This window comes from Athene cunicularia (genome assembly GCF_003259725.1).
Source record: "Athene cunicularia isolate RWA chromosome 4 unlocalized genomic scaffold, athCun1 chr4_part2, whole genome shotgun sequence".
In the NCBI taxonomy this organism is placed as follows: Eukaryota; Metazoa; Chordata; class Aves; order Strigiformes; family Strigidae; genus Athene; species Athene cunicularia.
Genome location: NW_020799099.1, coordinates 8050685 through 8074392, shown reverse-complemented (window position 1 = coordinate 8074392; position 23708 = coordinate 8050685). Strand labels below are relative to the sequence as shown.

The following is a 23708-nucleotide window of genomic DNA, read 5'->3' as shown; positions in this document are numbered from 1 at the left end:
GGCGGGGCGCCTGGCGGGCGGCCCTCGGGTCAGTGAGGGAGACCGGGGCGCCTATCTGAAGCGATGTTTGCTTTTCCCTCGCAGTACTGGCCCCGCATCGCGGGTGGGTCCTCTCCGGGCTCGACCAGCGCCTCGCCGCCGCCCCTGCCGTGGTGAGCGCCGCGCCGCCCGCCAGGCTCTACGCTGCAGCAGCGAAGTGAGTGCGTGTCCTTCTTCCACCCGAAGCAGCTCTCCTGGCTATAGAGTGTCCTGGTGGTGGTAGTGGGGGGAGCGTGCGGTGTGTGCAGTATTGCTCTTAACGGCTGAGCTGGCCTTGGTGGCATCCTGTAAGCTCCTAGCTCCTAAAGAAACAGCCTGGGAGAGGGAAGATCTAAGCTGGGCTTGCAGGCATTGTTCTGTGTTACTCTTCTAATAACGAATGTAACAGTTACAAGGAATGACTAACTTGGTACTTTTGATGTGTGGCTTTGGAGGGTATGGCTGGATTACAGCTTCAGGAGTACTGTTAGCATGAAAGCTAGTGAGCTTATGGATTTGGTTTCAAACAGTTCTTCTTTAGGTTGCTTTTTATTGTTTAATTTGTTGTCTCTTTAATATTATGGCATAAGTGGGAGAAGTAAAAATGATCTTTGTGTACAGAACAGTGAAGTGTCCTGTACAGCAAGTGTTTTGAAGTGTTGCAGACTCTTTCACCATAGTTAATAGATGAATGGAGTATCTAGCTATTACCATATTTTTTTTTTCATTGATTTGAGAGCCTTTGAAAATAGGTTGAGTAAGGATTGGTACTGGTATTTGTTAACTCTGTACAAAATGATACAGGAAAGGGTGAAGAAATGTTTGAAAGGTGGGACTGCCATGATCCACTAGAAGAAGCAGAAAAACCCTGCAGATATGGCTCCTTCTGATTACCAGGAAAGTGTGTGGGATTTGCTTGATTGAGAAGCAGCTCAGGCACAGTGCCTGCTACCAGCCCATGTGAAGGCAAGACCTGTGAAAGTTGGTGTGTTAAACTGTTTTTGCTTTGATACAGTAGGAGGTTGTTAACTTGGTTACATGCTGCACAAATGTGGCTGTGTTGTTTGAGGAGCTTAAATGCCTTCAGAGGTTTTGATTTCTGAATGTTTGATTTTTGTCTTGGCCATCTGAGATAAGTAGCTGGGATGAATTTAGGGATGCTGTTCATCTTTGTGTAGAACCTTCCTTGTCAACTAATTGTTACTTAGTAACACACAATAGAATCCACTTTTTTCTCTTGGAATGTGGCCAAGACTTTACAGCTGATGATCTAACAATATTTTTTTGTTTGCCTTAGAACTGCAAAAAGAGGTTCACGAAAGACCAAGCAGGAAGAAACAAAAAAAACCCCAGTAACTAGGAGGCGACCGCTGATGAGCAAGCCTGTGGATGATGTATACTTGACATGGTATTATGAGCGGCCATCCTATGATGTGGAAGTAGCTGTGGGTATGCTGAAGAAATTTCAGGAACTGGACTTCACTAACCCCAAACAGTATGTCTACATTAATGTATTCCTAGATATGGCACTACAGAAGAAGGTAGGTTGGAAGTATTTGTAGATTTCGATAATTTTTTCTTCTTAACATGGGAAGGCTGTGTTTTCGGTGTAGAGCAGATGCTGCTGTTGGCCTTCTCAGCTGCCTCTGGCAGCTTCTCTGATTGTCAGAATAATGTGTGCTTTTGCAGATGGCTTTGTGTCTTTATATATGTATAATTATTAAACATCCCTCATACTCCTGAAGTGAAGATAGTGCCATCGAGGATTTTGAAAACAGGCTATCACGTGACTAAAATTCATGTCTGGACAGGACTGGTCAAACTAAGCTTTACATCTCTTTGGGCTTCCCAGTTAAAGATGTGCTACAAGAATCATGTGTGTGTTTTGTTCTGGAATGATTGTTACAGGGAGAAGTGTAAAGACAAGCTTCTTCCTGCCTCTGTCCTTCACCTTGTTTTGATTTTTGGATAATGTTCCTTGAAAGTATGCTACTGCTTGTTTGCCTATGACATGTTTGATTTAAAGGTGTTTAGCCCAGCTGGAGTTTTCCTTGAAACTCCTTCTGCTTCCTCCATAAGTAGAGAACAGTTAGGACACTTTAGAATTGGTTTCGTCGCATGTGTAACTGACTATCCCTTTGGTATACCAGGGGGCCTTTAGATCTAGAACATAAGTTCATGCTTTAAGAAATGCAGAGCTCTTGCTCCTACTTTTGGAGGCTATGTGGTATTCTTGATGCCTGGGGAGAGACATATTCTTTGCTGGTGGTTTGCATTGGCCATTGCATCAGATACATCATTTAGATAAGCTGCAACTACAGCACCTCAGTGTTTGTTATTGATTTCACCCCAGCCTGGTAGCAATCCTACACTGGAGTTGCTGGTCCCAGCCCCTTTCTCTTGGGTAAACTGCAGCATAATTAATTCATGTCTCTTTAGATATGAGTATATACCAGGCAAAAAATAAGGCAGTCAAAACCTATGCATAGGGCTTGTTTGTTACGACCTCTGTGCAAGGAAGTTGTGGGTAAGATCGTTATTTAGCGGACTATCTCCATGTGATTGTGTAACCTGCTCTTATGTCATGACTTTTTTTTTTCCTTTAATATTTTTCTTTCTTATTAGAAAAAAGTGGATCCATTTTCAAGCGTTGTTCTTCTTCCATATCGCTTTAGAGATGAAACAAACAAGGTCTTGGTTTTCACAGAGGTGGGTAAGCCTGAAATAATTCTACATATCGAGTGTGCTCTTGCGATACAACCAGTTCCCATGCAAGTACTATTCCTGCCATTGAGAAGACTCCGTGAATGCTTTACAGAAGTCTTAAATCTGTCTGGGATTCGTCTTTGGCAGCGTCTTAGTGTAATAACAAGCATCTTATACGATTTCCATCCACCTTGAGAGGTTTACGTATATGTAGATTGTTATAGCGATGCACTTAGGGAGTAAACATCTGCATAGATGTGACTAAGGAAGAGATGATTAAAGATCATTTGTAGTGTAAAACCCTTGTCACCTTTTTGTAATGTAGGCACATGGTTTAATGTAGCAGCTGTGTCCAGTCCTGCTGTCTAAAGCCTCAGTAGACAGTGCAGGTTAGATGTGAGTGTTATTCAGTAATTTCTGCTCTAACAGGATACCTTGGGGGGAGGAGGGGAAAGTAACTTCCCCTCAGAAACCCTAAACAACTTAACAGCCTTCTGCCCCAAACACTTTGCTCAAGTTCATTAATGTGAAATGGTGTGTAGAGCAGTTGTAGCATCTGTATGAGATCAGTTTCAGCCTCTGCTGCTGTCCTTTGCCTGTTAATTATTCTAACAGAATAGACCTACATATATCCATGTGAGATTCTCCTAAAGAACTGTCAGAGATCTAGCTGACTACCCTTTGGGCTTAATTTTTATAAAATTCTCTACCTGAGCTATGAGGTGGAAATGCTTCCACAGAATGGACAGCTGACAGAAGACTCAAGTGTGCCAGGTTATTTGGTGCTGTATTTCACAACCTTCTCTCTTCACTCAAGTTCCTGTGGGTTAAGAGATCCCATGCCTTACGAAGGTGTGTATGTGGAAAAAGGTTGATCTGCTGAAACACTTGGTAGTGCTTTTGGATGAAAGCATGGATCTGTTCAGCCTATTCTTGTGAGGAAAAGTTGATTCTGGCTTTGAGTCATGAATATTGGCTTGTATCAAAAGCTTGTGCCAAAGTTTTTATAAAACTGATGCCTTTTACCTTTCCATATTTCAGACTGTTAAAAGTGAAACCTTGCAGAAGACAGATTATGTTAATTTCTAAATGCTCTTTGAAGCTGAAGTTTAACGGGACTTTCAGAAGTTGAATAGCCTTATTTTACAGTGGGGTTCAGTAGCATGTCCTGTGCTTTAAGCTTAAGAGTAGGATGTTGGCTCCATCCAGTGGATGATTCGTTGTAGCTTCCAGCAGATGGAGGAAGGAGAGCAAGGGTTTTGGCAGAGCTCCTCAGCAAATTGGATGGGTTTTTCTCCTGCTTCGCTATAAGTTGACTAAAGACTTGTCTGTCGCTTCTTATTGGGATCTAGAGTGGAGTTACTGCTCCTATATTAAATCACCGGCATTAGATATTTTTGGTCTTGGATTGCCTTAAGCCTTTCTTTCCTTCTTAACCTGTAAATAACCTGTTCTTATACCTTGTTGTCCAAGATACATCAACTATGCAGTGTTGTTGGTAACAGATTAATTGGTAGTACAGATACTACTAAATTTATTTTTTTTCTCTCCACAGAATGAGCAAGAAGCTGAAATAGCTCGAGAGAATGGAGCTGCTGTTGTGGGAGGAGTTGAATTAATCAAATGGGTATTTTTTTTTTTTTTTAAGAATTATATAAATATCCTAACTTAAATAGTGACTGGGGGGCAGGAGAGCAAGAAACCTCATGTACAGTAAACTCTAGCTTGAAGTTAACAGCCAATATGAAGATGAGAGATGGATGCTCAGATATGCTTGTAAGTCAACTTATGTATGTCGCTTACTGTATTCCTAGATATATTTAATTTTTTCATTGCAGATTTTGGAAGATGAAATCCAAGTGGACTTCTATGTAGCTGTTCCTGCAATAATCCCTAAGCTAATACCATTAAGGAGCAAACTGAAACAAAAGTACCCAAACACAAGAAGAAGTAAGAAGCAATTCTTTCTTACAAATCTCAAGTACTGAACAAGGTTGAACTCCAGAAGTGACACTGAAACATTTTTGATGAGGATGTATAATCACGTTGAGTATTAGACTGTATGTGACCGAACCACTTGTTTTGTCTTAGATAAGAGTAGTTTTAGGAATCTAGAACTGCTTTTCTTCTACAAGAGGCAAATGTGGGATTAGAATCAAGCTAAGTTTGCCTACTAGTTGCCCCTAGGCTTGTTAGTCCTGATGAACTTTAATAGTATTATGATGTTACCCAGGAAAACAGAACCAACTTGACAAAGACATTTACTAAGTTAGTTGCATTGTCAAACTGTTCTGCAGTTGTTTGGATCCCAGCTTCATGACTGCGGCTCTGCTTCTGCCTGTTCATTACAACTCAACAATGGAAGTAGTTACGCTTTTCCTTAGTACAGCCTGCTCCCTTGTCTGTGTGGTCTCCTTTTTCATAATGCTCAAGAGCTTTTCTCTTCAGGTCAGGTTTTCACAGTAACAGATATCAGTCACTCAAAAATTCTGTCTTCCCTTGCTGGCTGACTTTTATTTTAGTTATGTCTTGGGTCTGTTTCAAATATGAAAAAAAAAAAAAGGGCTGTTTTTCAAACACAGAGGCTGTGCTAACTATGTGAAGCACTGAGTCTTGAACCATATCTCTTTACTTCCCTTCCCCGGCTCTCTTAGTGTTTTACAAGCTGCAGGTGGTGTTTTAGGCTCCTAAACATTTTGAGACAAACCTATTAACCTGTCTAAAATATTGCAGCAGAGAATATTCCAGATACTTTTTTGCATAAATGAAAGCTGTCGTATGCCATAATGAACTTACTTGGTTTGTAGCTTATCTAGAGCTGATTTCTCTTGGAGCCATTGAAAGATGTGTAGGAGAAGTAATGCTTGTATTAGAAGCAATTGAGTGATGGTGTAAATCTGTCAAATGAGCCCCTGCAGCTGAGATAAATACGTGTCTTGACTTGTAGAAATGGCTGGATTGGGCCAGTGTGTTTCAGGTAGTGTATAACTTTGCTATTACATAGTTGTAGACTTTGTCCTCAAGGAAGACTGCAGGCTTGTTCTAAACTCAGTAGGATTTGGTATTTCAAGCTGCTTTAATTGCATTAGGTAATAAAGCTTTGTTTTATGTACACATAAACAGGTTCTTAATTTGAAGTGAAACCTTTGTTACCTTTCCTACTGTATTAGCTATTCAAGTCTGCTGATTAATGAGAAAGGAGGGAAAAGAGAAATGGTTGTATGTGTGAGGGTGCTATTGTCTTGTCCATGAAACTCCATTTTGGATTACAGTTTTAACTGCCTAAATTGAAAGATTGAATTCTCTGTTTACTAGTATCACACACAATAAGCATGCTAATAAGAATTACTCTGTTATCTTTTTTGTCTTTTTTTTTTTTTCTTTTTTAAATAGATTCCCTGGGCCATGATATTCCCAAAATGCTGCAACTCTTCAGAGAAGGTCTTGAGTACGCAGTAGAAGATGAGCATATAATCAAGACAAGAATAGCAAGAGTAAGTTGTATATAGAGTTCTTAAGTTTTGTCTACTGAGCAGTACTGAAGTCAGTATTGAAAGAGGGGGGGAAAAACATGTGTTTAATCTGTGTGTTTGCAAGATTTTTAACCATGTTCTTTAACTGACCTGTGAAGTAAATGGAACTCTTACTCATCGTTGTGTGACATCGTCAGCTGACGTGAGTGAGCGCTGTATGTTGTTAGTGTGTAGTTATAGAAGATGGCTCTGCTAAAACTGAGACCGAGGCATACCTGATGCTAAGAAGTTAAGAATGCTGAGAATGGGATCTGTATTTGTCACTATATTGGCAAGGAATTGTAATGAAATAAACAAAAAAGAATGAAGAAGGTACTATTACTAGTAATCTCCTTGTGAGTTGACATCTTAAGGAGGAAGGGCTTCCCTTTTCGTCTGCCTTCTGCAGCACTCTTCTGTGAGTAAAATAAAAGGTTTTTTGTTGGTTTTTTTTTTTTTAATAAATAAGCTATGGGTTATAAGTCCATGGTCACTGTGCACAGATGGATCAAAAAGTGTTTGCTTTAACCTAGTGATTAAAGACTTATTTAATTTTGATAACTTTAGTTCTGGAACCAAAAGCAAGAACTGTTTGCATGACACGTGAAATATAAAAGTAATCTGTTCTTTGCTGTCATGTAAGAAATTGGTGTATGTAAGAGTATCCTTTCTTTTTTTAGACCCTTAATATGTTTTCTTTAATGTGTTTTTTTACTTTCTCTGCTCCAGACTGTTTTTTGTTTCCATTCTGTTTTGTCTATTTGTCATCCTGCCTGATGTTTAGTTTTTCTTTAATTGATACTGGTATAGAAAGGAAGTGTACAAGATATCTAACCCTTGAAGCTTTGTCTGGTGGTGTTAGAAGTAAGCAATTTTATTAATTCTGGCTAGTTGCTCTGAGTTGTGCATGTGAATTTCAAGGGCTTGCTCGTCAATATGATACTCAAAACTGAGGTTCTCAGGACTGTTCTACTGAAGTGTGTTACATTTTGCACTTTGATACAGTCAAGAAGTATTTTTAGCTGTTTGCAAGTAATGGACCATGTGAAACGCCTCGAATCCATAGATCAGTCCTGGTTTCAAGTATTCCTTAATTTTTGCTTCAGGCTGCTTAAGCCTTCATCGTTTTATACTGTAGATCAGCCTAAAAAAATACCTGCACGTTAAACTTACTATACCACAAGAAATGTTACAGTAAAGAAGAAAAATCAGGTGAATTATTCACCTTAATAGAAGTGAATGAAGGACTCTGTCTTGGCAGTATTCAGTGCAATTGCAGTTGGTTCTGCCCAGTGTAGTGTCCTGCAGCTGTAGCTAGAATTTCTGAAGTTAAAACCATGTCCTGTTACTGATGCAAGATGTTGGTTTTAGAGATTACCTTTAGGTTCTGTGTCTAGGCAGCTCAGGGTGGCAGTTTCATGGCACTTCGGAACATTTGGTGCTTCCTGAGATGTCACTCTGTACAAGTAAACAATAGGTTCTTGTGAATGAGCTCTTAATCCTGGATCAGAAACAGTCTGAGGTTTTACTTACAGAGTTTGTATGTGCTAAGTTAATGTCAGCTATGTGGCAGAGGTGGCTTAACACTGCACACACAGTGCAACGTGTTCTGTCACACTGTTGTGTATTGAGTTGCGTGCAGAGGGATGACTCAGTGGTTATGTCTTGTGTAAAATGTCTCCACCCTCCCTAGCTACCATCCTTTACCTGACCTAGTTTTCCTACTGTGCGCAGCAACACTGGAAGGAAATCGAGTGCAGGCAAGACTCTGGGAGGCTGAGAGTGCCTTGAGTGGTTATGCATATCTCCTCACTACTAAATCAAGAGCTTTTTAAATTTAAATTTTGTCAGTGAGAAAATAATAATTTATGAATTACACAGAAGCATGAAGATCTATTGCTGTATTCCAAATAGTAGCGTAGATATTTCTGGGAGTCTGCCAAGCTGGTGTTTCTCAAAGAGATGTTTTCCCTTTAGTGCTGCTGTCTTATGTTGCCTGTAAGTTCAATTATAGCCAGTGGCTTGATGTAATGCTGCTGTCCCACATAAGTCAGCAGCCTCAGTGGTGTTTTCTTAGTTGTAATTGAGATGTCTTTGAAAAACCCAGAAGTTAGCTGTAGGTAAGTTTAATTAGTAGATGTGAAATTGTGAAAATGATAATGTAAAATGTTCTTTTAAGGCATGGAGTTTAAAGCAGAAGGGAGGCAAGTGAGGACACTCGGGATATTTCCTTCAGAATCAAGCTATCTGCAGAGGGCAGCTGAAAGTAATTTTTTTGAGGGTTTTGATATAAGTCTTGAGTCCAGTCAGGATGCTGTCAGTCACTATGAAATTTCCTTTTTCCCAAGTTGGAATTGTCTTTAAGAAAATCAGAGTCCCATAACACCAGGAAGCAGTTTCAGGTGTATCTTCTTATCTGTGCAGAGAGCTGCCTGTGCAATGGTTCCTCTATGGAAAAAAGTAAGATGTATTCAGGAGGTGAGACTTCAAGGTTTGTTTGGAACCATGTATCTCCTGGGAAGGTACATGTTTACAGGAGCACTCATTCACAAGGTTAGAAGTATGGAGAGAACATGTACTGAACCAGAGATCTCTCAGACTTGCTATGCAAAACATACAGGTATATGGACATGAGAGTTAAGGCAGAAAATGGAAAAGCCAGTTTGGGCTACAAGTAGCATCTACCTCCCTTGGCTGTCAATGGGATTGAAGGCCTGAAGTGTCAGTGTCCCCTGAAAAAGAAAAGAGGAGAGGAAAAAAAAAAAAGATATGTCTAATGGATCATTAGCTTTGAATTCTTTAAAGAAGGGGCATTTGAAGAAGACCTATTAACTCTTGCCATTTTGAATGCATGAGAGTTGAAATAAGTTTATTGGGAGATAAAGGGAATAATGCAGAAAGCATAGGTTGTAAAAGTTGTTTTTGGTTACCTATTTGAGTTGGTCTCTATTTGAGATACCACATGGAAAGGCTTGCCTGTCTGCAGTGCTGTTTCTAAGTGATAGTAACTAGTGACAAGTCCAGGATGAGAGAGAGATTCATCTTTAAATTATGTACCTCAAAGCTGAAGGTGTTGCATAGGTCCTGGCTGTGTGAGCTGGACTGTAGCTGAATAATGTCTTCCTAATAGTTTCATACTGGCAAACAACTTGAGTTTGGAACAAAATGGGACCAAGGATGTGGAAAAAGTTGTGGCCATCTAAACTAGGAAACAAACAGCCTCAGTAAGGGTATTTCTATGTCTACATTTTTTTTTTCCTGCAGACTGCTTGGGGCTACTACCTCAGAAATGCATCTACCTTGAGTGCCAGGATGAGAAAATGCTATCTGCATGGCCTCTTTTATTAGATACTCCTACACAGAAATCTGTTTTTTCCCTTATTCTGACCTTCTCAGGAAGGTTTATAACTGAGCAAAAACCTGTGAAAGCAAGGAAACACAAAATACATGTGTTCTCTTTTCTTATGATACTGTCAGTACTCCAGATGTCTTTACACATGGTACAGAAATACTGTTCTGACATGTTTGTCAGCATTTAACCTGTGGGTTCAGAGGCTTTCTTTTTGTTCCTGAAAGCAGAGATGCAAGTTTCTACCCTCACTGTGCAATGAAAGATGCTTGATGTCCCAGAAAATGGCAAGTAGAGTTGTTGTATTGTGCTGCTGCAAAGCAAAATAAAATTTGTTAGGAGGAGCTCTAAACCTGACTTTGAAAATGGGTGTAGTTAACATTTTGTTTAGAAGCAATTGAATACAAGTTCTCTAGTTCAGTAGAGTGTTTTGTGTTGAAATTACAAGAAAGTCTGGTTATATTGTAATGATGCAGAGGCTGCATGTTGTTAGGGGATGCTGGTCAAATTACTGTTGGTAATTGCTTGGCAGTTTATTGTGTTCCAGAAATGTCCCACCATGGTGAAAAGGTAAAATAAGTGAAGAAGGTAAATCTCTTAATAGGCAGCACGGGGAGACAAAAGGTAGCTGCTTGGAAAACAGAGCTGTGAACCCATGTCTATTTGTCTATTTTCATTAATTCAATTATTGGCTTGCATTTGACTGAAATACTTTTTTTTTTTTTGAATCTCGCTGTTGAGGGATCCAACCCTGAAATTCTGGGTCTCTGTGGGTTTTTTATTCTTCTTAGTTTGTCTTTCAACAGCTGTAGTAGGGAACTTGGAGTAGATTTCTCTCTGCCCACCCCACTAGCACAACTGTAAGGTCACTTAAGGTGTTCTGAGAATGGATTTAGCTTTCTGGTTGAATGGTCACCAGTCAGTCCAGGTCTATTAAGTACCATGAGATAAAGCCATAAAAATTCTAGTTCCATTTTTGGAGTGGATACTTTATAATGACTGGCTTGTCTATAGCTCTTCAGAAAAGCTGGTACCAGAGTTCTAAGTGAAGATGCTAGAACTCCTTAATTTCCTGATTATTGCAGCCTTTATTATGGAGTTTTAATTCCTCACGATTTCAGGTGGGCAGCTCTCGGTTGAAGAAAAGGCTGGAAGAAACAGGGTGGATCATTGCTAATGTGTATTTGTTCTGGGAACTTCAAAAAGGGGCAGGAGGGAAGAGTAGAAAACTGTTTCAGGGAATAGAGCATGGATTGATCTGCCTTGCTGTACTAGACATTATTTTAGGAGTATGTCGCATATATTCTTAATACTGCTTGCTGGAAGAACAGATCATTTGAGTGAGATGGAGGCTCAAGCTTTATACCTGTAAATCTCTTGAATGGGAGCTGTTGTCTGAATTGAAAGTGCCTATTTTGTTAGATGTGCGGGCAAAAAACCCAAAAAAGTCTGTCTTTGCCCACCTCCAGGCAGAAATGGTTAGATTAAAACAACATGGTCATGCAGGTGAGTATTACAGGATTCTCGGCTGACACAGGAATAGGGAGGTTGGATTGACTTACTTGGAATTTAATCGGTATTTTGTATTTCTTCTATGTAAACCATGTTTATGAGAAATGCAGTTGGAGTCATATATTTTTATCTGCTGTGGAGTTTTCCTGTTGACATAGGGGTACCATATCTGTTAAAAATAGTTTCATTTATCTTTAAATATTATTTCATACTAGACACTAAAATGTTAGCTGAGATGGTAAGGTTCCATTGAATAACAAAAACAGAGGATGAGTGCCACTCATTAATAAAAGGAGGGGTTATTTCACTTTTCCGGTTTCACTTAATTTGAAGCTGCATTAAACTTTGTGGTTTGTTTTTTTGTTTGTTTGGTTGGTTTTTTTTAACAGGTGGGTAGCCTTGTTTAACTTTGGATAAGATGGTATGTCTATTTCATTAGATGAACAGTGATATATCCAGACTGCTATCAACAAAGTGGGTTGGGTTTTTTTGCGTGGTTTGACTGGGGTTTTTTTGGACGACCAGTCCTGGTGGATGATGAATGTGTTTAGAGAAGGCCATAAGCAATGGAAGTGCTGTTCTTGATTAGTTTGCATTAGCATGGCTTTTGATTTTTTTGTAGTATGTAGCAGGAGTCACTTCTTGGATTTGTATGATAGCGAAGTCAGTTGCAGATTGCAGTGGAGATGGACGTTTGTATATATGTTAGTCAGTGCATGACCTGAACTTAAGAACTGAGAGCTTTAGAGGGTTTTTTTTTAGCTTAGGTAGTGAAACCATTGTAAAACAGGCTATGAACTGAAGAAATTGATAGAAATTCCTATGAAGAAACCTTTCTCTATTAGCTTTATTTTCATTCCATTAATTTTCTGTTGCTGTCTGTCCTTTTTGATGTATAAATGATACGTACTGGATTTTACTTCATTTTATTTAAGTCACCTTTTATTTGCTGGTTCTCAGACCATGAAGTATCTTACATAGTAATCATGCATGTCTCAAATCACACCTCTCCCCTTCACCTAGGAATAGGTTTTGTCTGTTGTGGTGTAGAAGACAAGTCAGCCTCACTTGCTGTAACCTTTGCATCTGCAGGACTTTACTGCCTCACTGTTTTTGGAGGGAAGTTATTTGTGCTCTTGACCTTGGATGTCTGAAATGCTGGGTCCCTTTCTCTGCAGACCTACTTTACCCCATGCGGTGTGCACTTTACATACTACTTCTATCATGTCAAACAACTTTGCCATGTCTACTTCTGTTTTTTTCATATTCACTAGTTTCCAGCTTTGTTTTCCTGCCCTCTGATTCTTAAAGCATTGAGTTAAATAGTTGGCAATAATCTTGTTTTGTAAAGTGTTAATCATTTCTCATCTTCTACCAAGTGTTTCTGCCCTGCCGTGACTCTCCATACACCTGTGTTACATTCGAACTGCCTGGTAGTTAAGTCTGCAGCACAGTTTAAGTGATGTGGATGATCTCTTGATGCAATTCTCTAAATACAGTTTAGAAAAGCCATTCTGTGACTGAAGCTAGTGTTTTAATAGCAGGGCAACTTTTTGTTCTTCATTTGTATATGCTGTATATCCAGCAAATAGCTGAGTGGCTCTGCAGTCTTGTAAAGATCCCCTAGATTAGAAGCATTGAGACTTCATGCATCAAGGTTTAAACACGATCTGTTTTGGTGAAACTTATGTTAGTGCTGAATAATAATAGGCAGTTTTTCACCAGACAGCAGAGTTAGTGGTTAGTGGGAGGCTGTTTTAAAGACAAATATAACGTGTTTCTTATTTAAAAAAAAAAAAAAAAAAAAGCAAGCAAATAACTTCCCTGAATCTTTTTACAACATCTTATGCTGCTCTAGAGAGAAGTGTCCTAAACTTTAAAAAGTAAGATAAGTAATAATGCATTTCTGTGTTGTAATTGTAGTATATACTGTCATTTTTTAAGGTACTTTGTGGTTAGGTTGTATTTATACAAAGTGGACCAGAAGTTGATTTATAGTTGTTCCCTCTGTAGGTGTGATTATTCTTCAGGAAGGCTCAGGACTTAGAAGATATTTTAGCATTCTTTGCAATCGATCTGAACAGAGTAGCTTGCACAGCCTTGAAGATCTGGTTCAGAGTACTTTTGTCAGTTTGGTGAAGGTTTGAATTAAACTAAATATCTAAGTGCTGATACACAGTGACTGTGTATACACGAAGTTTTTGCTGTGGAATACTTTTTTGGAAGCTGGAATATTTATTTGGATGTGGAAGCTGTTTCAAAATATTTGGAATCCTCTGAGCATTACCTGTCTTCTTTATGGAGCTGTGAGGTCTCAAGTAAATGATGCTGTGTGATCTCTTGGGATGTGGCATGTTGTCTGACTGAATGCAAGTCACTGTCCTATTTTCCTGTCTTAACAAATACAGAATATTAACTAATGTCTTCATATTTTGAGATGGGTCTTGCCTCATAATGTGTTGTACTTCTAAATCCTTATAAGAAGCTGTAGCTTGTTTAGAGCAACTTGCAAATTCTGTCTTTTATGAATGCTTCTAGATTTTGTTACAGATGACGAATGCCAAGTAGCTTGCTGAAATTGTACAACTGAAGGTTCGCTCAAGACCTGAACTTAGTGTAAGGTTTGGAAGCAAACACTATTTGAACCTTCATTTGAAGTATAGTTTCTAATTAGTTATTACAAATAAATTGCTTTATTTAAATGATTCTGAGTATTCCTTTATTCTGAAATTGGTGCAGCATGGTGAGTCTGTCAGCAAAGAGAAATGCTCAGCATTAACAAACAGATTTTTACATCTTTTAATTTATAAATGATTAAGCACATTGCAATCAGCATAACAATGATAAAGACAAATGTGTTCTGGTCTGTGTAACAGAGGAACTGCATTTGGATTGTAAGTCTGCCAGAACAGTGTAAGGAGAGAATAATGACCAGATCTGGGAGGAGAGTAGTCAAGTATAACAGTATTTCTATTGCGAAGTAATGCATACATTTACAGATAAGTGAGATATTAATAAAATCTGCTTATGCTACATTGGGAAGTGGTAGAGAGGAAGAAGAGACCCAGTGATGCCTGTGTGCTCCTTTGATAGGGAGTTGATTTTGTGAGAATAAATGCTATTTTTTTCTTAACTCTATAGCTGAAACCTCTAGAGAAAGAGCTTGATTTTTCATCCAGATAAAGATATGTGGATCATATGGGTGAGACCAGATAACAAATTAAGTAAAGCATAGCAGGGCATTAGAGTAGCGGAACACTGAGTCTGAGAAATGCATGTTAAGCTCTCCAGGAGCTGAGAGATAGGTCAGTCCTGACTTTGACCCACGGATGTTCAGGTTGGCATCTCTCTTGGTCATGAGTTGCACGTTCTTGAGGAGAGTCCAGATGAGATGAATAGCTTCTTTCCCACGTCCATGGTTTAAGTTGATTGGTGATGAGAGAAGATGTCGATATTAATTTTTTGAGGATCATGTATCTGTCTGAAGTGAGCTGCGCTTAAGTGCTCCGTTGGATAAGGATGCTGGACAGAATGAGGAGCCATCAGTCCACAGGTTTTGTTGGAAGGTCAAAAATGACATGGATGGGAACCAGGATGTGTAAAAAGGGTAGATACAGAACTGGTATATGTTCAGAGCTCAATGTGTCATGTACTTTATGTAAAATGTAGAAATTACATGTAATATGTTAAAATGAGAAAGAGTAGGGGAAGAAACTTTTTAAATGATTCATTTGATTCTGTTAAAGTTCTTAATGCCTTAAATTTTAGATGCTTGTATTTTTTGAGTGGAGTTGTTTTGTAGTCTTGGACATCTACTTGAAGCTTCTTTCCTCAAATACTTTCTTTTAATATGATTTTTGTGAAAACACTTGTACAGATACTGTTTTATAAGACCTTTTACCTCTTTAAGGCTGTATGTTGTTACAGAGCCATGAAAATTTAATGTCATGAGTAGAAATATGGAGAATAATGATGAGTGTATAACTACATTTAAAATAGTTCTCTGAGGCATCTGGATAACACTGTTAATGGGATTTGTAACTCTGTAATGGGCAACACAGAGAAACAAAATCTATCCAAATGTAGAATAAATATGTACCCAATTCTTTCAGATTTGATAATCTAGGCTTTAAATATCATCACGATTAACTCTGCATTGTCCTTTTTCAGCTGGATATGCCTACGGAGCAGATAGTTGCCAATCTAAAAACAGTTATCCATGACATCTGCAAATTCAAGCCATCAACTGATGGTGAGTAGCTGTGTACTTGCTAGTTAAAGTTACAGCAAACAAAATTATGAAATGAGTGCTCTTTACTGTGTTGTCATTTAATGACCTTGCTGCTTTGTCTGCCTTGGGACAGGAGGAGGGAGCTGTTAGGCAACTTGGTAAATCAAGACCTATGAACTTGACAGCCTGTAAGAGCATGAATAGCATCTGCTCTTACTGATGTGAACTCTAATTGCACTGCAGCACTGCTTAAGTGTCTGTGTGAGGAAAGGAGTGAGATGTTGTACAAAACTAAGTTTGCAGGCTTGATGCCTAAATAGATTAAAGCCATACAAGGAAATCCTCGTGAGACATAGAGTCTTCAGCATCTGTGTGCATTGGTTTTACCCAGCTGATGCGACCCTGTTGTGGCTCAACACAAAGAATCTGAACCCAGAATCCACCTGCAGTTGCCTTAGTTAAAGTATTTGCTTCACTTAACATCTAGTCTGGTTAGCTACCCAGTATACCCTACTCGTATACCACCATTTTTTTTTCCTATTACAAAGGAACTTTTAAAATTTATGCTGCTCCAAGGGAAAAGCTATTAATCTTTTTTCTTTTTTAATTCTTTAGCAAAAGGATCAAGTTACAAAGGAGTAGGACTATGAATTCTGCTTGTTGTTCCTGTGGGTTCTACTCTTCTGAGCAAAGAATGTGAACAACTAATATGCTATCTGCTCTTTGTCATAATGAAGTAAACTTTAAACAAATGTCATCTGCTTAGCTGGAGTGGAAATGATGATTTATGAACATAATTTTATGGAAGAATAGCCTTGTTTAAGCTAAGAAACTTTTTATTAATATTGGCTTAATGTCTGCAAAAATAATCATCTTGCATCTCTTCCAGTGATGCTGTTAATTGTAAGTACTGTACAGAGAATAGGCCATGAAAAAACAAGTACACATGCCTTTTAGAAGCATTTCAGCCCAAATAAAAGATAAAATGGGTTGGTTAACTTGAAGTATAAGTAAATAGAAGCAGAAAGTTGTGGTATTTTTGTCCTTAATGAGTTTATGTGTGAACTACACCAACCTCCCAACTTCTTTAAGTAAGGGTAAGCTTTTCTGGGCTTAGTAGCATTTCTACTGATTTTGTGGCATCAAGCTTGATTTTTGTGGTGGGTCTCTTGCTGGCTTGATTAAATATATTTGCTGTTTATCTGAAGCAAACTTGGTAACATCTTTACAACAATGAAGTCTAGATAAGCTTGTTAACTATCAATCACTTAAACCAACTAGTTACATCTGTCCTGTAGTTCCTTTCAGACTTTACATATGTAATAGCATGTATTCATGGAGCTATGTAGTTATCATTAAAACAGCATTCCTCTGTGTGTTAGTTGATCTAATGCAAGGTTGAAAAAAACACCAGGCAAGTGTTTCCAGAGTATAATTTAGCTCTATTGACTCTTCCATAAAGAAATGTACTGGTTTTGTACTTGTTCTTGTCAAAATGTTCCCTCAGCACTTCATGGTAGGATCCTGAATTAGAAATGGTATCTTTTGTGCCCTTAGTCATGTAGGAATATTTGGGTGATCAGTAAACTTCCCCTTTGTCTTGTGCATCAGGACTGCTTCATCTGTATTTCATTTTTTGGAGGAATGTGTGTGTGAAGCTTTACTTGTTTGTTTGAAGGCGCAGTGGCACCAGAGGTGTCAACTGCTGGTGAGGTATTGAGGGACTAAGTTATTACCTTTGATGGCATCAGAGTGTGAACTGCATTTTGAACCCAGTCTGCCAGCATGGATGTTAAACTCTCTGTACTGAAGGGATTTGTCTACATATCTAGTTCTGATTCCAGTCATGTTCTTGACACAGTATGGGTTAGTGCCTGGAGACGTGAAAAGTGGTAGTGATCAAATTGGTGGTTTTGTTTGTTTTCTAGATCCTCTTGTGCAGAAGTTGTTGATTAGATCTTCAAGCAGTGAATGTTTGCTATTGAACCTTGATGGACTTCTACCTCAGGTGGAGAAAGTAGAAGAAGAAGAAAAAAATGCAGACGATGATGAAGAAAAACATGTCCAAGAACCTGTTCGTACCTGATGTCTTTCGTTATAGATCTGATGATCAAACTCAGGAAGCAAATGGTGTAATTCAAATCATACTTCATGAAAAGAAAAAATAAATCTTAATTTGGGAATTTCACTTTTGAATTCTGTGTAAGGAGAAACACCTTCACTAACAGGAGTCTGTTGTCAAAACCGAAGATGTCTTAAATACCTTTTGTTGGTAACTAAAAGCTCCCTAGTTTGTGTGTTGTCTTTTTTTCTTTGCATATTTTTTTACAGAAAAATATTTCTGTAACTTCTGAAGCATTGCCTTGTCTGACTGCAAAGTCAGACCTGGTGTTCCTTTTGACTTGGTGGGGGTAATGTCTGCATAATGTTTGTAATATCACACTCTGTTTTCATTTAATCTGCATATGTAGATACCGGAGGGGTATACAAAGGATTACTACTCTGCTACCTTGAGTCTCTGAATGCAGGTTAGTCTTTGTGACAAACTGTAATAAGTGAGGTTTTTCAAAATTAAAATGGGATGTATTCTGCAGGAGGAGTGGTCATGCACCTTATCTTTCAAATAATGCTATTTCATCTTTGTGTAACTGATACAACACCCCTCGGAGAATCCAGTCAGTTAGTGGTTTGTTTGTACTATCCTGGAAAGAATATGCTTTAAATGTCTTGGGGTGAAACCTGAGTGAAGCTACAAAATTTGTCACTTTATTGACTTCTATCATATAGGTTCTTGTAGATGGGCTTGTGAATAACCACTTGGGATAAGTGGATGGGTTTGGAGGAATGGGGGCAGCTTCACAACAAGCAGCAGATCTTTTTCCATGCAGGTGACTCTCAGAGGAAGACTCCTGTGCTACGCTTCCTGATGAGATTTTTTTTCCCCTCTGCCAGTGTATGCAGAAGAAGAAAAATGCTCTGGGGGTCACCTTTGGTGGTCTGCTTGCTAAATTTTGTTCCTCAGACTCTTAGTAGCTATGTATACCACTTAGACTTGGCAGAAAGTCTTGAAAATAAAAGACTCTTTAATTGAAATGGAGGTCTCTTAACAGTAGCACAGTTTGATGTAGGTGGTAGATTCCCTATAAATGAGTTGATCTCTTGTTGGGGTTTGAGCTCTTAAACACATCAGAAGGCTGAACATGGTAATGGTTCTGGTTTTGCAGTTACCTTTTTGTTCTTTGGGGTTGGTTGGTGTGGGTTAAACAGATTATAAAACCAAAACAACCAACTCTTTTACACAACAGCCAGTCTTCAGTGTGCTTGTAGTGTAATCTTACCATTCTGCCTCATTTAATTCAGTCTGTGGCAATTGCTGTGACATCTTATTTTGCTTACCTTTGTTTTCCTCCAGCTTAATTCTTAAATATAAACTGGAGACCATCATAAATATTCATGCATCTTTTATCTGGCTGTTTAATAATAGGTGGCTTTTTTGCTTTGCTGCTGAATTTCTCTCCCATTTTTTTTCCACGTTGTTTCCAGCAGGTGGCATTCTTGTTCCCTTCTGTAGTGGTGTTAGAGTTTCTCAGTGGGGTTTGGGGTTTTTTTGACTTTGTTGCTAAACATGTCAGTAGAACTACACCCTGAAATGTAAGATAGTTCCAAAAAAGGATTGGCTGTTTACAAAAGGGATGAGCTTATCCAAATCTGGAAGGGTGGTTTGTGTTTGCGGCTTTAAATCATTCCTATTACTGGAAGCAGGTCTAATTTTTCAAAGAGGTTACTCATATCTGTCTGCGTAGAAATTCTTGTACCTCCCATCTGAAGCATTTGGCTGCTGTCAGTCAGGATGCTTGACAGATGACTGTTAGGCCGCACGGCTATACTGTTTATTATGTGGGGTGCTCTGTTCAGGGTTTGATCAGAAAATTCTCTTAAGAGGTAAAGGAAGGCTTCACACTGACTCCAGTAGACTTACTAGGTAGTATGTGGAAAAAGCAATGCCAGTGCACTTGAATAGTCATCTAAACACATTTTTTACTACAGGCTGTGCTCAAATGTGTAGTAGCAAGAAGATAATTCAGTCTGTTGCTTTTCAATGTGAAGAGCTGATGTGACTGGCAAAAATATTGTCAGATGTGTTCAGTGATGTTAACTGCTCTTAATACCCTATTTGGTCCAAATCTTACATGAGGCTGGTAATGAGGAGGCTGATAACAGTAGTAATTTGTAAGTATCTTTAGAATGGATAATGTCTTTTTTTTAACTTCTCCTTTTGTTCTGCAGAAGTTAAAGTTGCAGAGTAAAGCTTTTTTAGCTCTTTAATGCTAATGTCTGTCAATTTCTGGTCTGGAGCACCAGGCAAGTTTCAAAAGATAGGTGATGGTAGGTAGGGTTTTTTTTTTTAAAAGTGTTTCAAATTTCTGGGATTTTTTTTCCCTCCATCTGTGTCTTAAGTAATTGATTGTACTGCTTACTGATGGTTGTGTACTGGCAAGTCTAGTCTATGGCAACATGGAATGGAGTAGCAGCTTAATCAGTCTGCAGCATAAAGGCTTGATGACTTAAGTTTTACCTAGATGGGTTTTTTTCTAATAAAAAATATTAGTCATGTTGCGTACACTCCTCATCTGCAATATGTCTAGCTTCATTAGCTCAAGTACAGCATCCTCTGCAAGTACATCATTTATGCTGTGACCTTTTTCTACTTGGAGTTTGTGCGAGGGTGCGTTCTTGCATGAACAGAAAAGATCAAGAGGACCTGGTTCTTAACTTGTGATCCATTTGAGGCACCTGAGCAGTTGATAAACACTGAATTTTAGCAAAAGGCACAATACTGTTTTACAGGAACGTTGTTTCACCCTGCAAATAACATTTCATGCCTGCGTGTAAGCCAAGAGTGGTTTTATTACTAATGAATTATATGTACAAGGAAGATTATGAGATGTTACAATAGCTATGTGCTGTTTGCAACCCAAAAGGAACAATGTGAAGGTAAGTTACCTGTTGGTATAGAAAAGCAAGGCTTATGATACCATTTGCATGGGTTTCTTTATTTTTTTCTTGGCTTATTTCAAAGACTTTACTATCTATTATGGAAAATGGTAAAACTGTCCTGTTGGAGATGGGTGGCTTTTAAAAAAAGTGAGGCTTAAGTATAAATATATGGATGAGCTTAAATCATAAACTCTCAGACTGCTGATTGTACTTTCAAAGAGTAAAAGTATGGAATAATAAATATTCCTGCAGAAATCTATACTTCCGAAAACTTGAACACTGTGGGAATGCTTTAAATTTGAACCTCTCAAAGTCAGGTGAATAAAACTGTATCTCATGAACATAAAAAATTTTCAGCTGCATTTGTTAGTTCTAATCCTGCACATCTGAATACATGTTACTATGCTACTATCTCTAGTCTGTGTAATAGTGAAATAGTGTTATACAAGCTGTTGTATTGTGATTTTTATCCTGAAATGCTTGATGGACACAGAGGAGAGATGAAAGGGAAGAAGACAACATGAGATTATTCTCCTTTAATATGCTTAGTCCCAAAACATGCCGAGTGGGAGTTGTACATATGGTTCTTGTGCCAATATGCCTTAGAAACTGGTTTAATTATTACAGTAAATGTAACTAAAATGGTATTGCTGGCTTCTAGAAATTAATACTTGTGTACTCGTTGCAAAGCGTGGGGTTGTAAAGTTTTTGTGGTTTCTGATTAGTTAGAGCAATATATAAATAGATTATCTATCCTGAATGTTAAGTTCTTTTAAGTCCTCTATAATAGTAGGCACCCTTTTTACCAGAGTTTCTGTTAATGAGTGCTTAATACTTCTTTGGTAGGTAAATAGAGCACTGATCTATCAAAAGCAGAATGGCAGTAACCTATGACCTGTTACACAGATATGTGGTCAAGTGAGGAAGGATGTGTTAAAAGGCATTGTGTCATGTTACCTGCAGAAAGTAGGAACATACTTCAAGCAAGTTACTCCATAGTGAAAGGTACTCCAGGCAAACTCTTTGCACATACTTGGATATGAGAGCATACACTCTTGGTTCTTCCAGAGCAGCTGACAAATTACTGAATGTTATCTCCTGTTAACAAATAGTACCTTACTGTGCACACTTGGCCCTCAGCAAGAAGGGAGAGATGGCTGGGAGGGTGGCTGGGAGGACAAGGAATATCCCATATACCACAGAATAGAAGGCGGCCGATCGGTGGGCCCTAGTTCTCTCCCAAAGGGCTTCATGGTTTTCATTTACCCTTTATTCTCTCCTGTATAAGTATTAGCAGCACAAGTCAAGCTATGCTGAATTTGATTGGAAGCTTCATTTCAACCAAAAATATTTCTCAAGGAAGTATCGGGTTACGGCATTTGAGGCTGCAGCCTCTGCCTCTAAGTGTCCTTTTACTGCCGCTAAGAAAGCGGGAGTTGATGTATGGGGCTTGAAATCCCCACTATCTGAGTACTGAAAGAGTTCGCTGATGCTCCTTGTGGGCAAAAGGGAGTGCTGCAATGCACTTAGTAATGCAGATGATGTATGATTGCTTTTAAAATTCTTACAGAAACTGCTGTTAGTTTAACTAAGGAGAATCAGGCAATGAACTCAGATTCACAGTTGGTGCATACAGAAACATTTGCCCAAACAAGGAAGAAATTACCATAGAGGCATGCATGCAGCTGTGGGGAATGAAGGGTTTGGGCTGATGCTCAGCCTAAACCTGGACTTGTATGGGAATTAGTTGCACTGCAAAAAACTTTGGATCTGCGTAGGTCAAACTGAGTTCATGGGGCTTTTGTTGTAAATTATGTCATGAAGGTCAAGTTAGAAGAATGGGACAGGGATGTTAAAAATGCCATGTTCAAAACTGATGCAGGAAAGGTCAGCCTCTCCATACCCACCGGGGGTTTTCCAGGGTGCTAGTGGTTAGCATTGGCACTAGTCCCACAGTTGCCATTTGCCTGTTCTGTAGCTGCGCATAGTCTTGGAAATGTCAAGTAAATCAGCTTTGTACACCTCCTGAATTCATCTTGTCAGGTATAGACACAGATTGTAACTTTCCCAGGGACAGAGATGCCAAGTTCTGTGTGTTTGCCTCTGCTCTGAAAGTTATGCTGCTCTAAGATGCTGGGCTGAGCGCTTTGTTTGAAGCATACAAAAGCTGCTTGGAAAGATCTGGACTAAACACAAAGCCCATCCAGATGATGTCACTGATGAGGTCTGTTTAAAAATCTAATTGTGCCTGCAAGGCATAAGACGTTTCTAAGTGCTGAGACAGGCCTTATAGATGATTACATTCATATTCTGCAGTACCATTGGTATTACCAGCCTCAGACTTTGGGTGAAGCTAATACTGTAGCCTAATTTCTTCCGTATGGTAGACCTTGCATTGACTTAAATTGGACAGAGGATTAAAAAAAAAAAAAAAAGGTGTTAAGACTGACTGAAAATACTGTTAGGGATAAATATTGTTAGTTTACAAGTAGTCATTTTTGTCAGTACCTTGGCTTGCAGGTGACTGGAGGCTTCATCCCACAACTCCATGAATTGGTAGTTGTGACAGTGAATTCCTGATGCTGTACCTTGCAGGCCTGGTGTTCAGTGCATGTGCAAGTAGTTTTAATGTGGTGGGGGAGTGCTGTGTCATTCAGGTGGACAGGTGGTTTGGGAGAAGAGTGGTGTCCTTACTTCCCATCATTGTTCTTAGAAAATAAGCTTTTTATGCCATGAGGGTAAGCAGCATGGGAATCAGTCCATCAGGGATTTGTATTAGCATCCTACTGAGAGAAGGAGGCTTCATGGGAGGCTTGATTTGGGTACACTCATTGACTTTTAAAGTTTAGTGCTGTCCTTCATCAGTGGCCTTCAATGTAAACTGCTTGGTTTTAGGGTTACCTTTACCCCTAGCGGGTAGTGTTCTACCATTTAGCAAAGACAAGTGCTCATTGGTGAAGGCTTTGACAACAAAGACCAGGCTTTCTCCTAAAACTGCCTGTGAAAAGTGTGAAAGTAATCTGAAGAGTATTGAATTTATTAAGAGTCAAATCCTGTTAAATTGAACATGACATTCTTGAGCTCCAGGAGTACTTGGAAAACAAGGGGAAAAAACCCAGTCTTCCCAAATTGCCAGGTACTGGGAAATGCTGGGTTAAGGTAAACTACTGCCCATGATGCCTATGCAATGCCATATTGTTTTGGTCGCTGGCAGAGCTAGACAGGTGTATGTCAGGGGCTGTGGCACTTGGAAGTTTTGGTGTGATCCTCAGTGGGGCAGCAGATGTTTTCATGAGCCCATATGTTCTTCTAGTGGGCATCTCTATATTGGAAACCTGTGCTGATGGTATTTATTTGCAACTGGAGTTGTAACGGTCTTTGT

General features: G+C 39.0%; 1 protein-coding gene across 3 annotated transcripts in view; it reads left to right on the top strand.

The window, feature by feature from the left end:
- Positions 1-20567, top strand: part of MRPL1 (mitochondrial ribosomal protein L1) — a 22614-nt gene extending 2047 nt beyond the window's left edge. Inside the window, exons 2-9 of one of the 3 annotated variants that reach the window (XM_026848049.1) lie at positions 85-196; positions 1316-1559; positions 2644-2727; positions 4280-4351; positions 4563-4674; positions 6118-6218; positions 15268-15349; positions 17257-20567. In XM_026848049.1, the coding sequence (XP_026703850.1) occupies positions 85-196; positions 1316-1559; positions 2644-2727; positions 4280-4351; positions 4563-4674; positions 6118-6218; positions 15268-15349; positions 17257-17414 (965 nt within the window). In that variant the 3' untranslated portion in view covers positions 17415-20567. Of the gene's footprint in view, positions 1-81; positions 197-1312; positions 1560-2643; positions 2728-4279; positions 4352-4562; positions 4675-6117; positions 6219-15267; positions 15350-17256 lie in introns of all 3 variants that reach the window. The other 2 variants (XM_026848051.1, XM_026848050.1) reach the window with 2 other exon arrangements.
- Positions 20568-23708: the final 3141 nt, after the last annotated feature.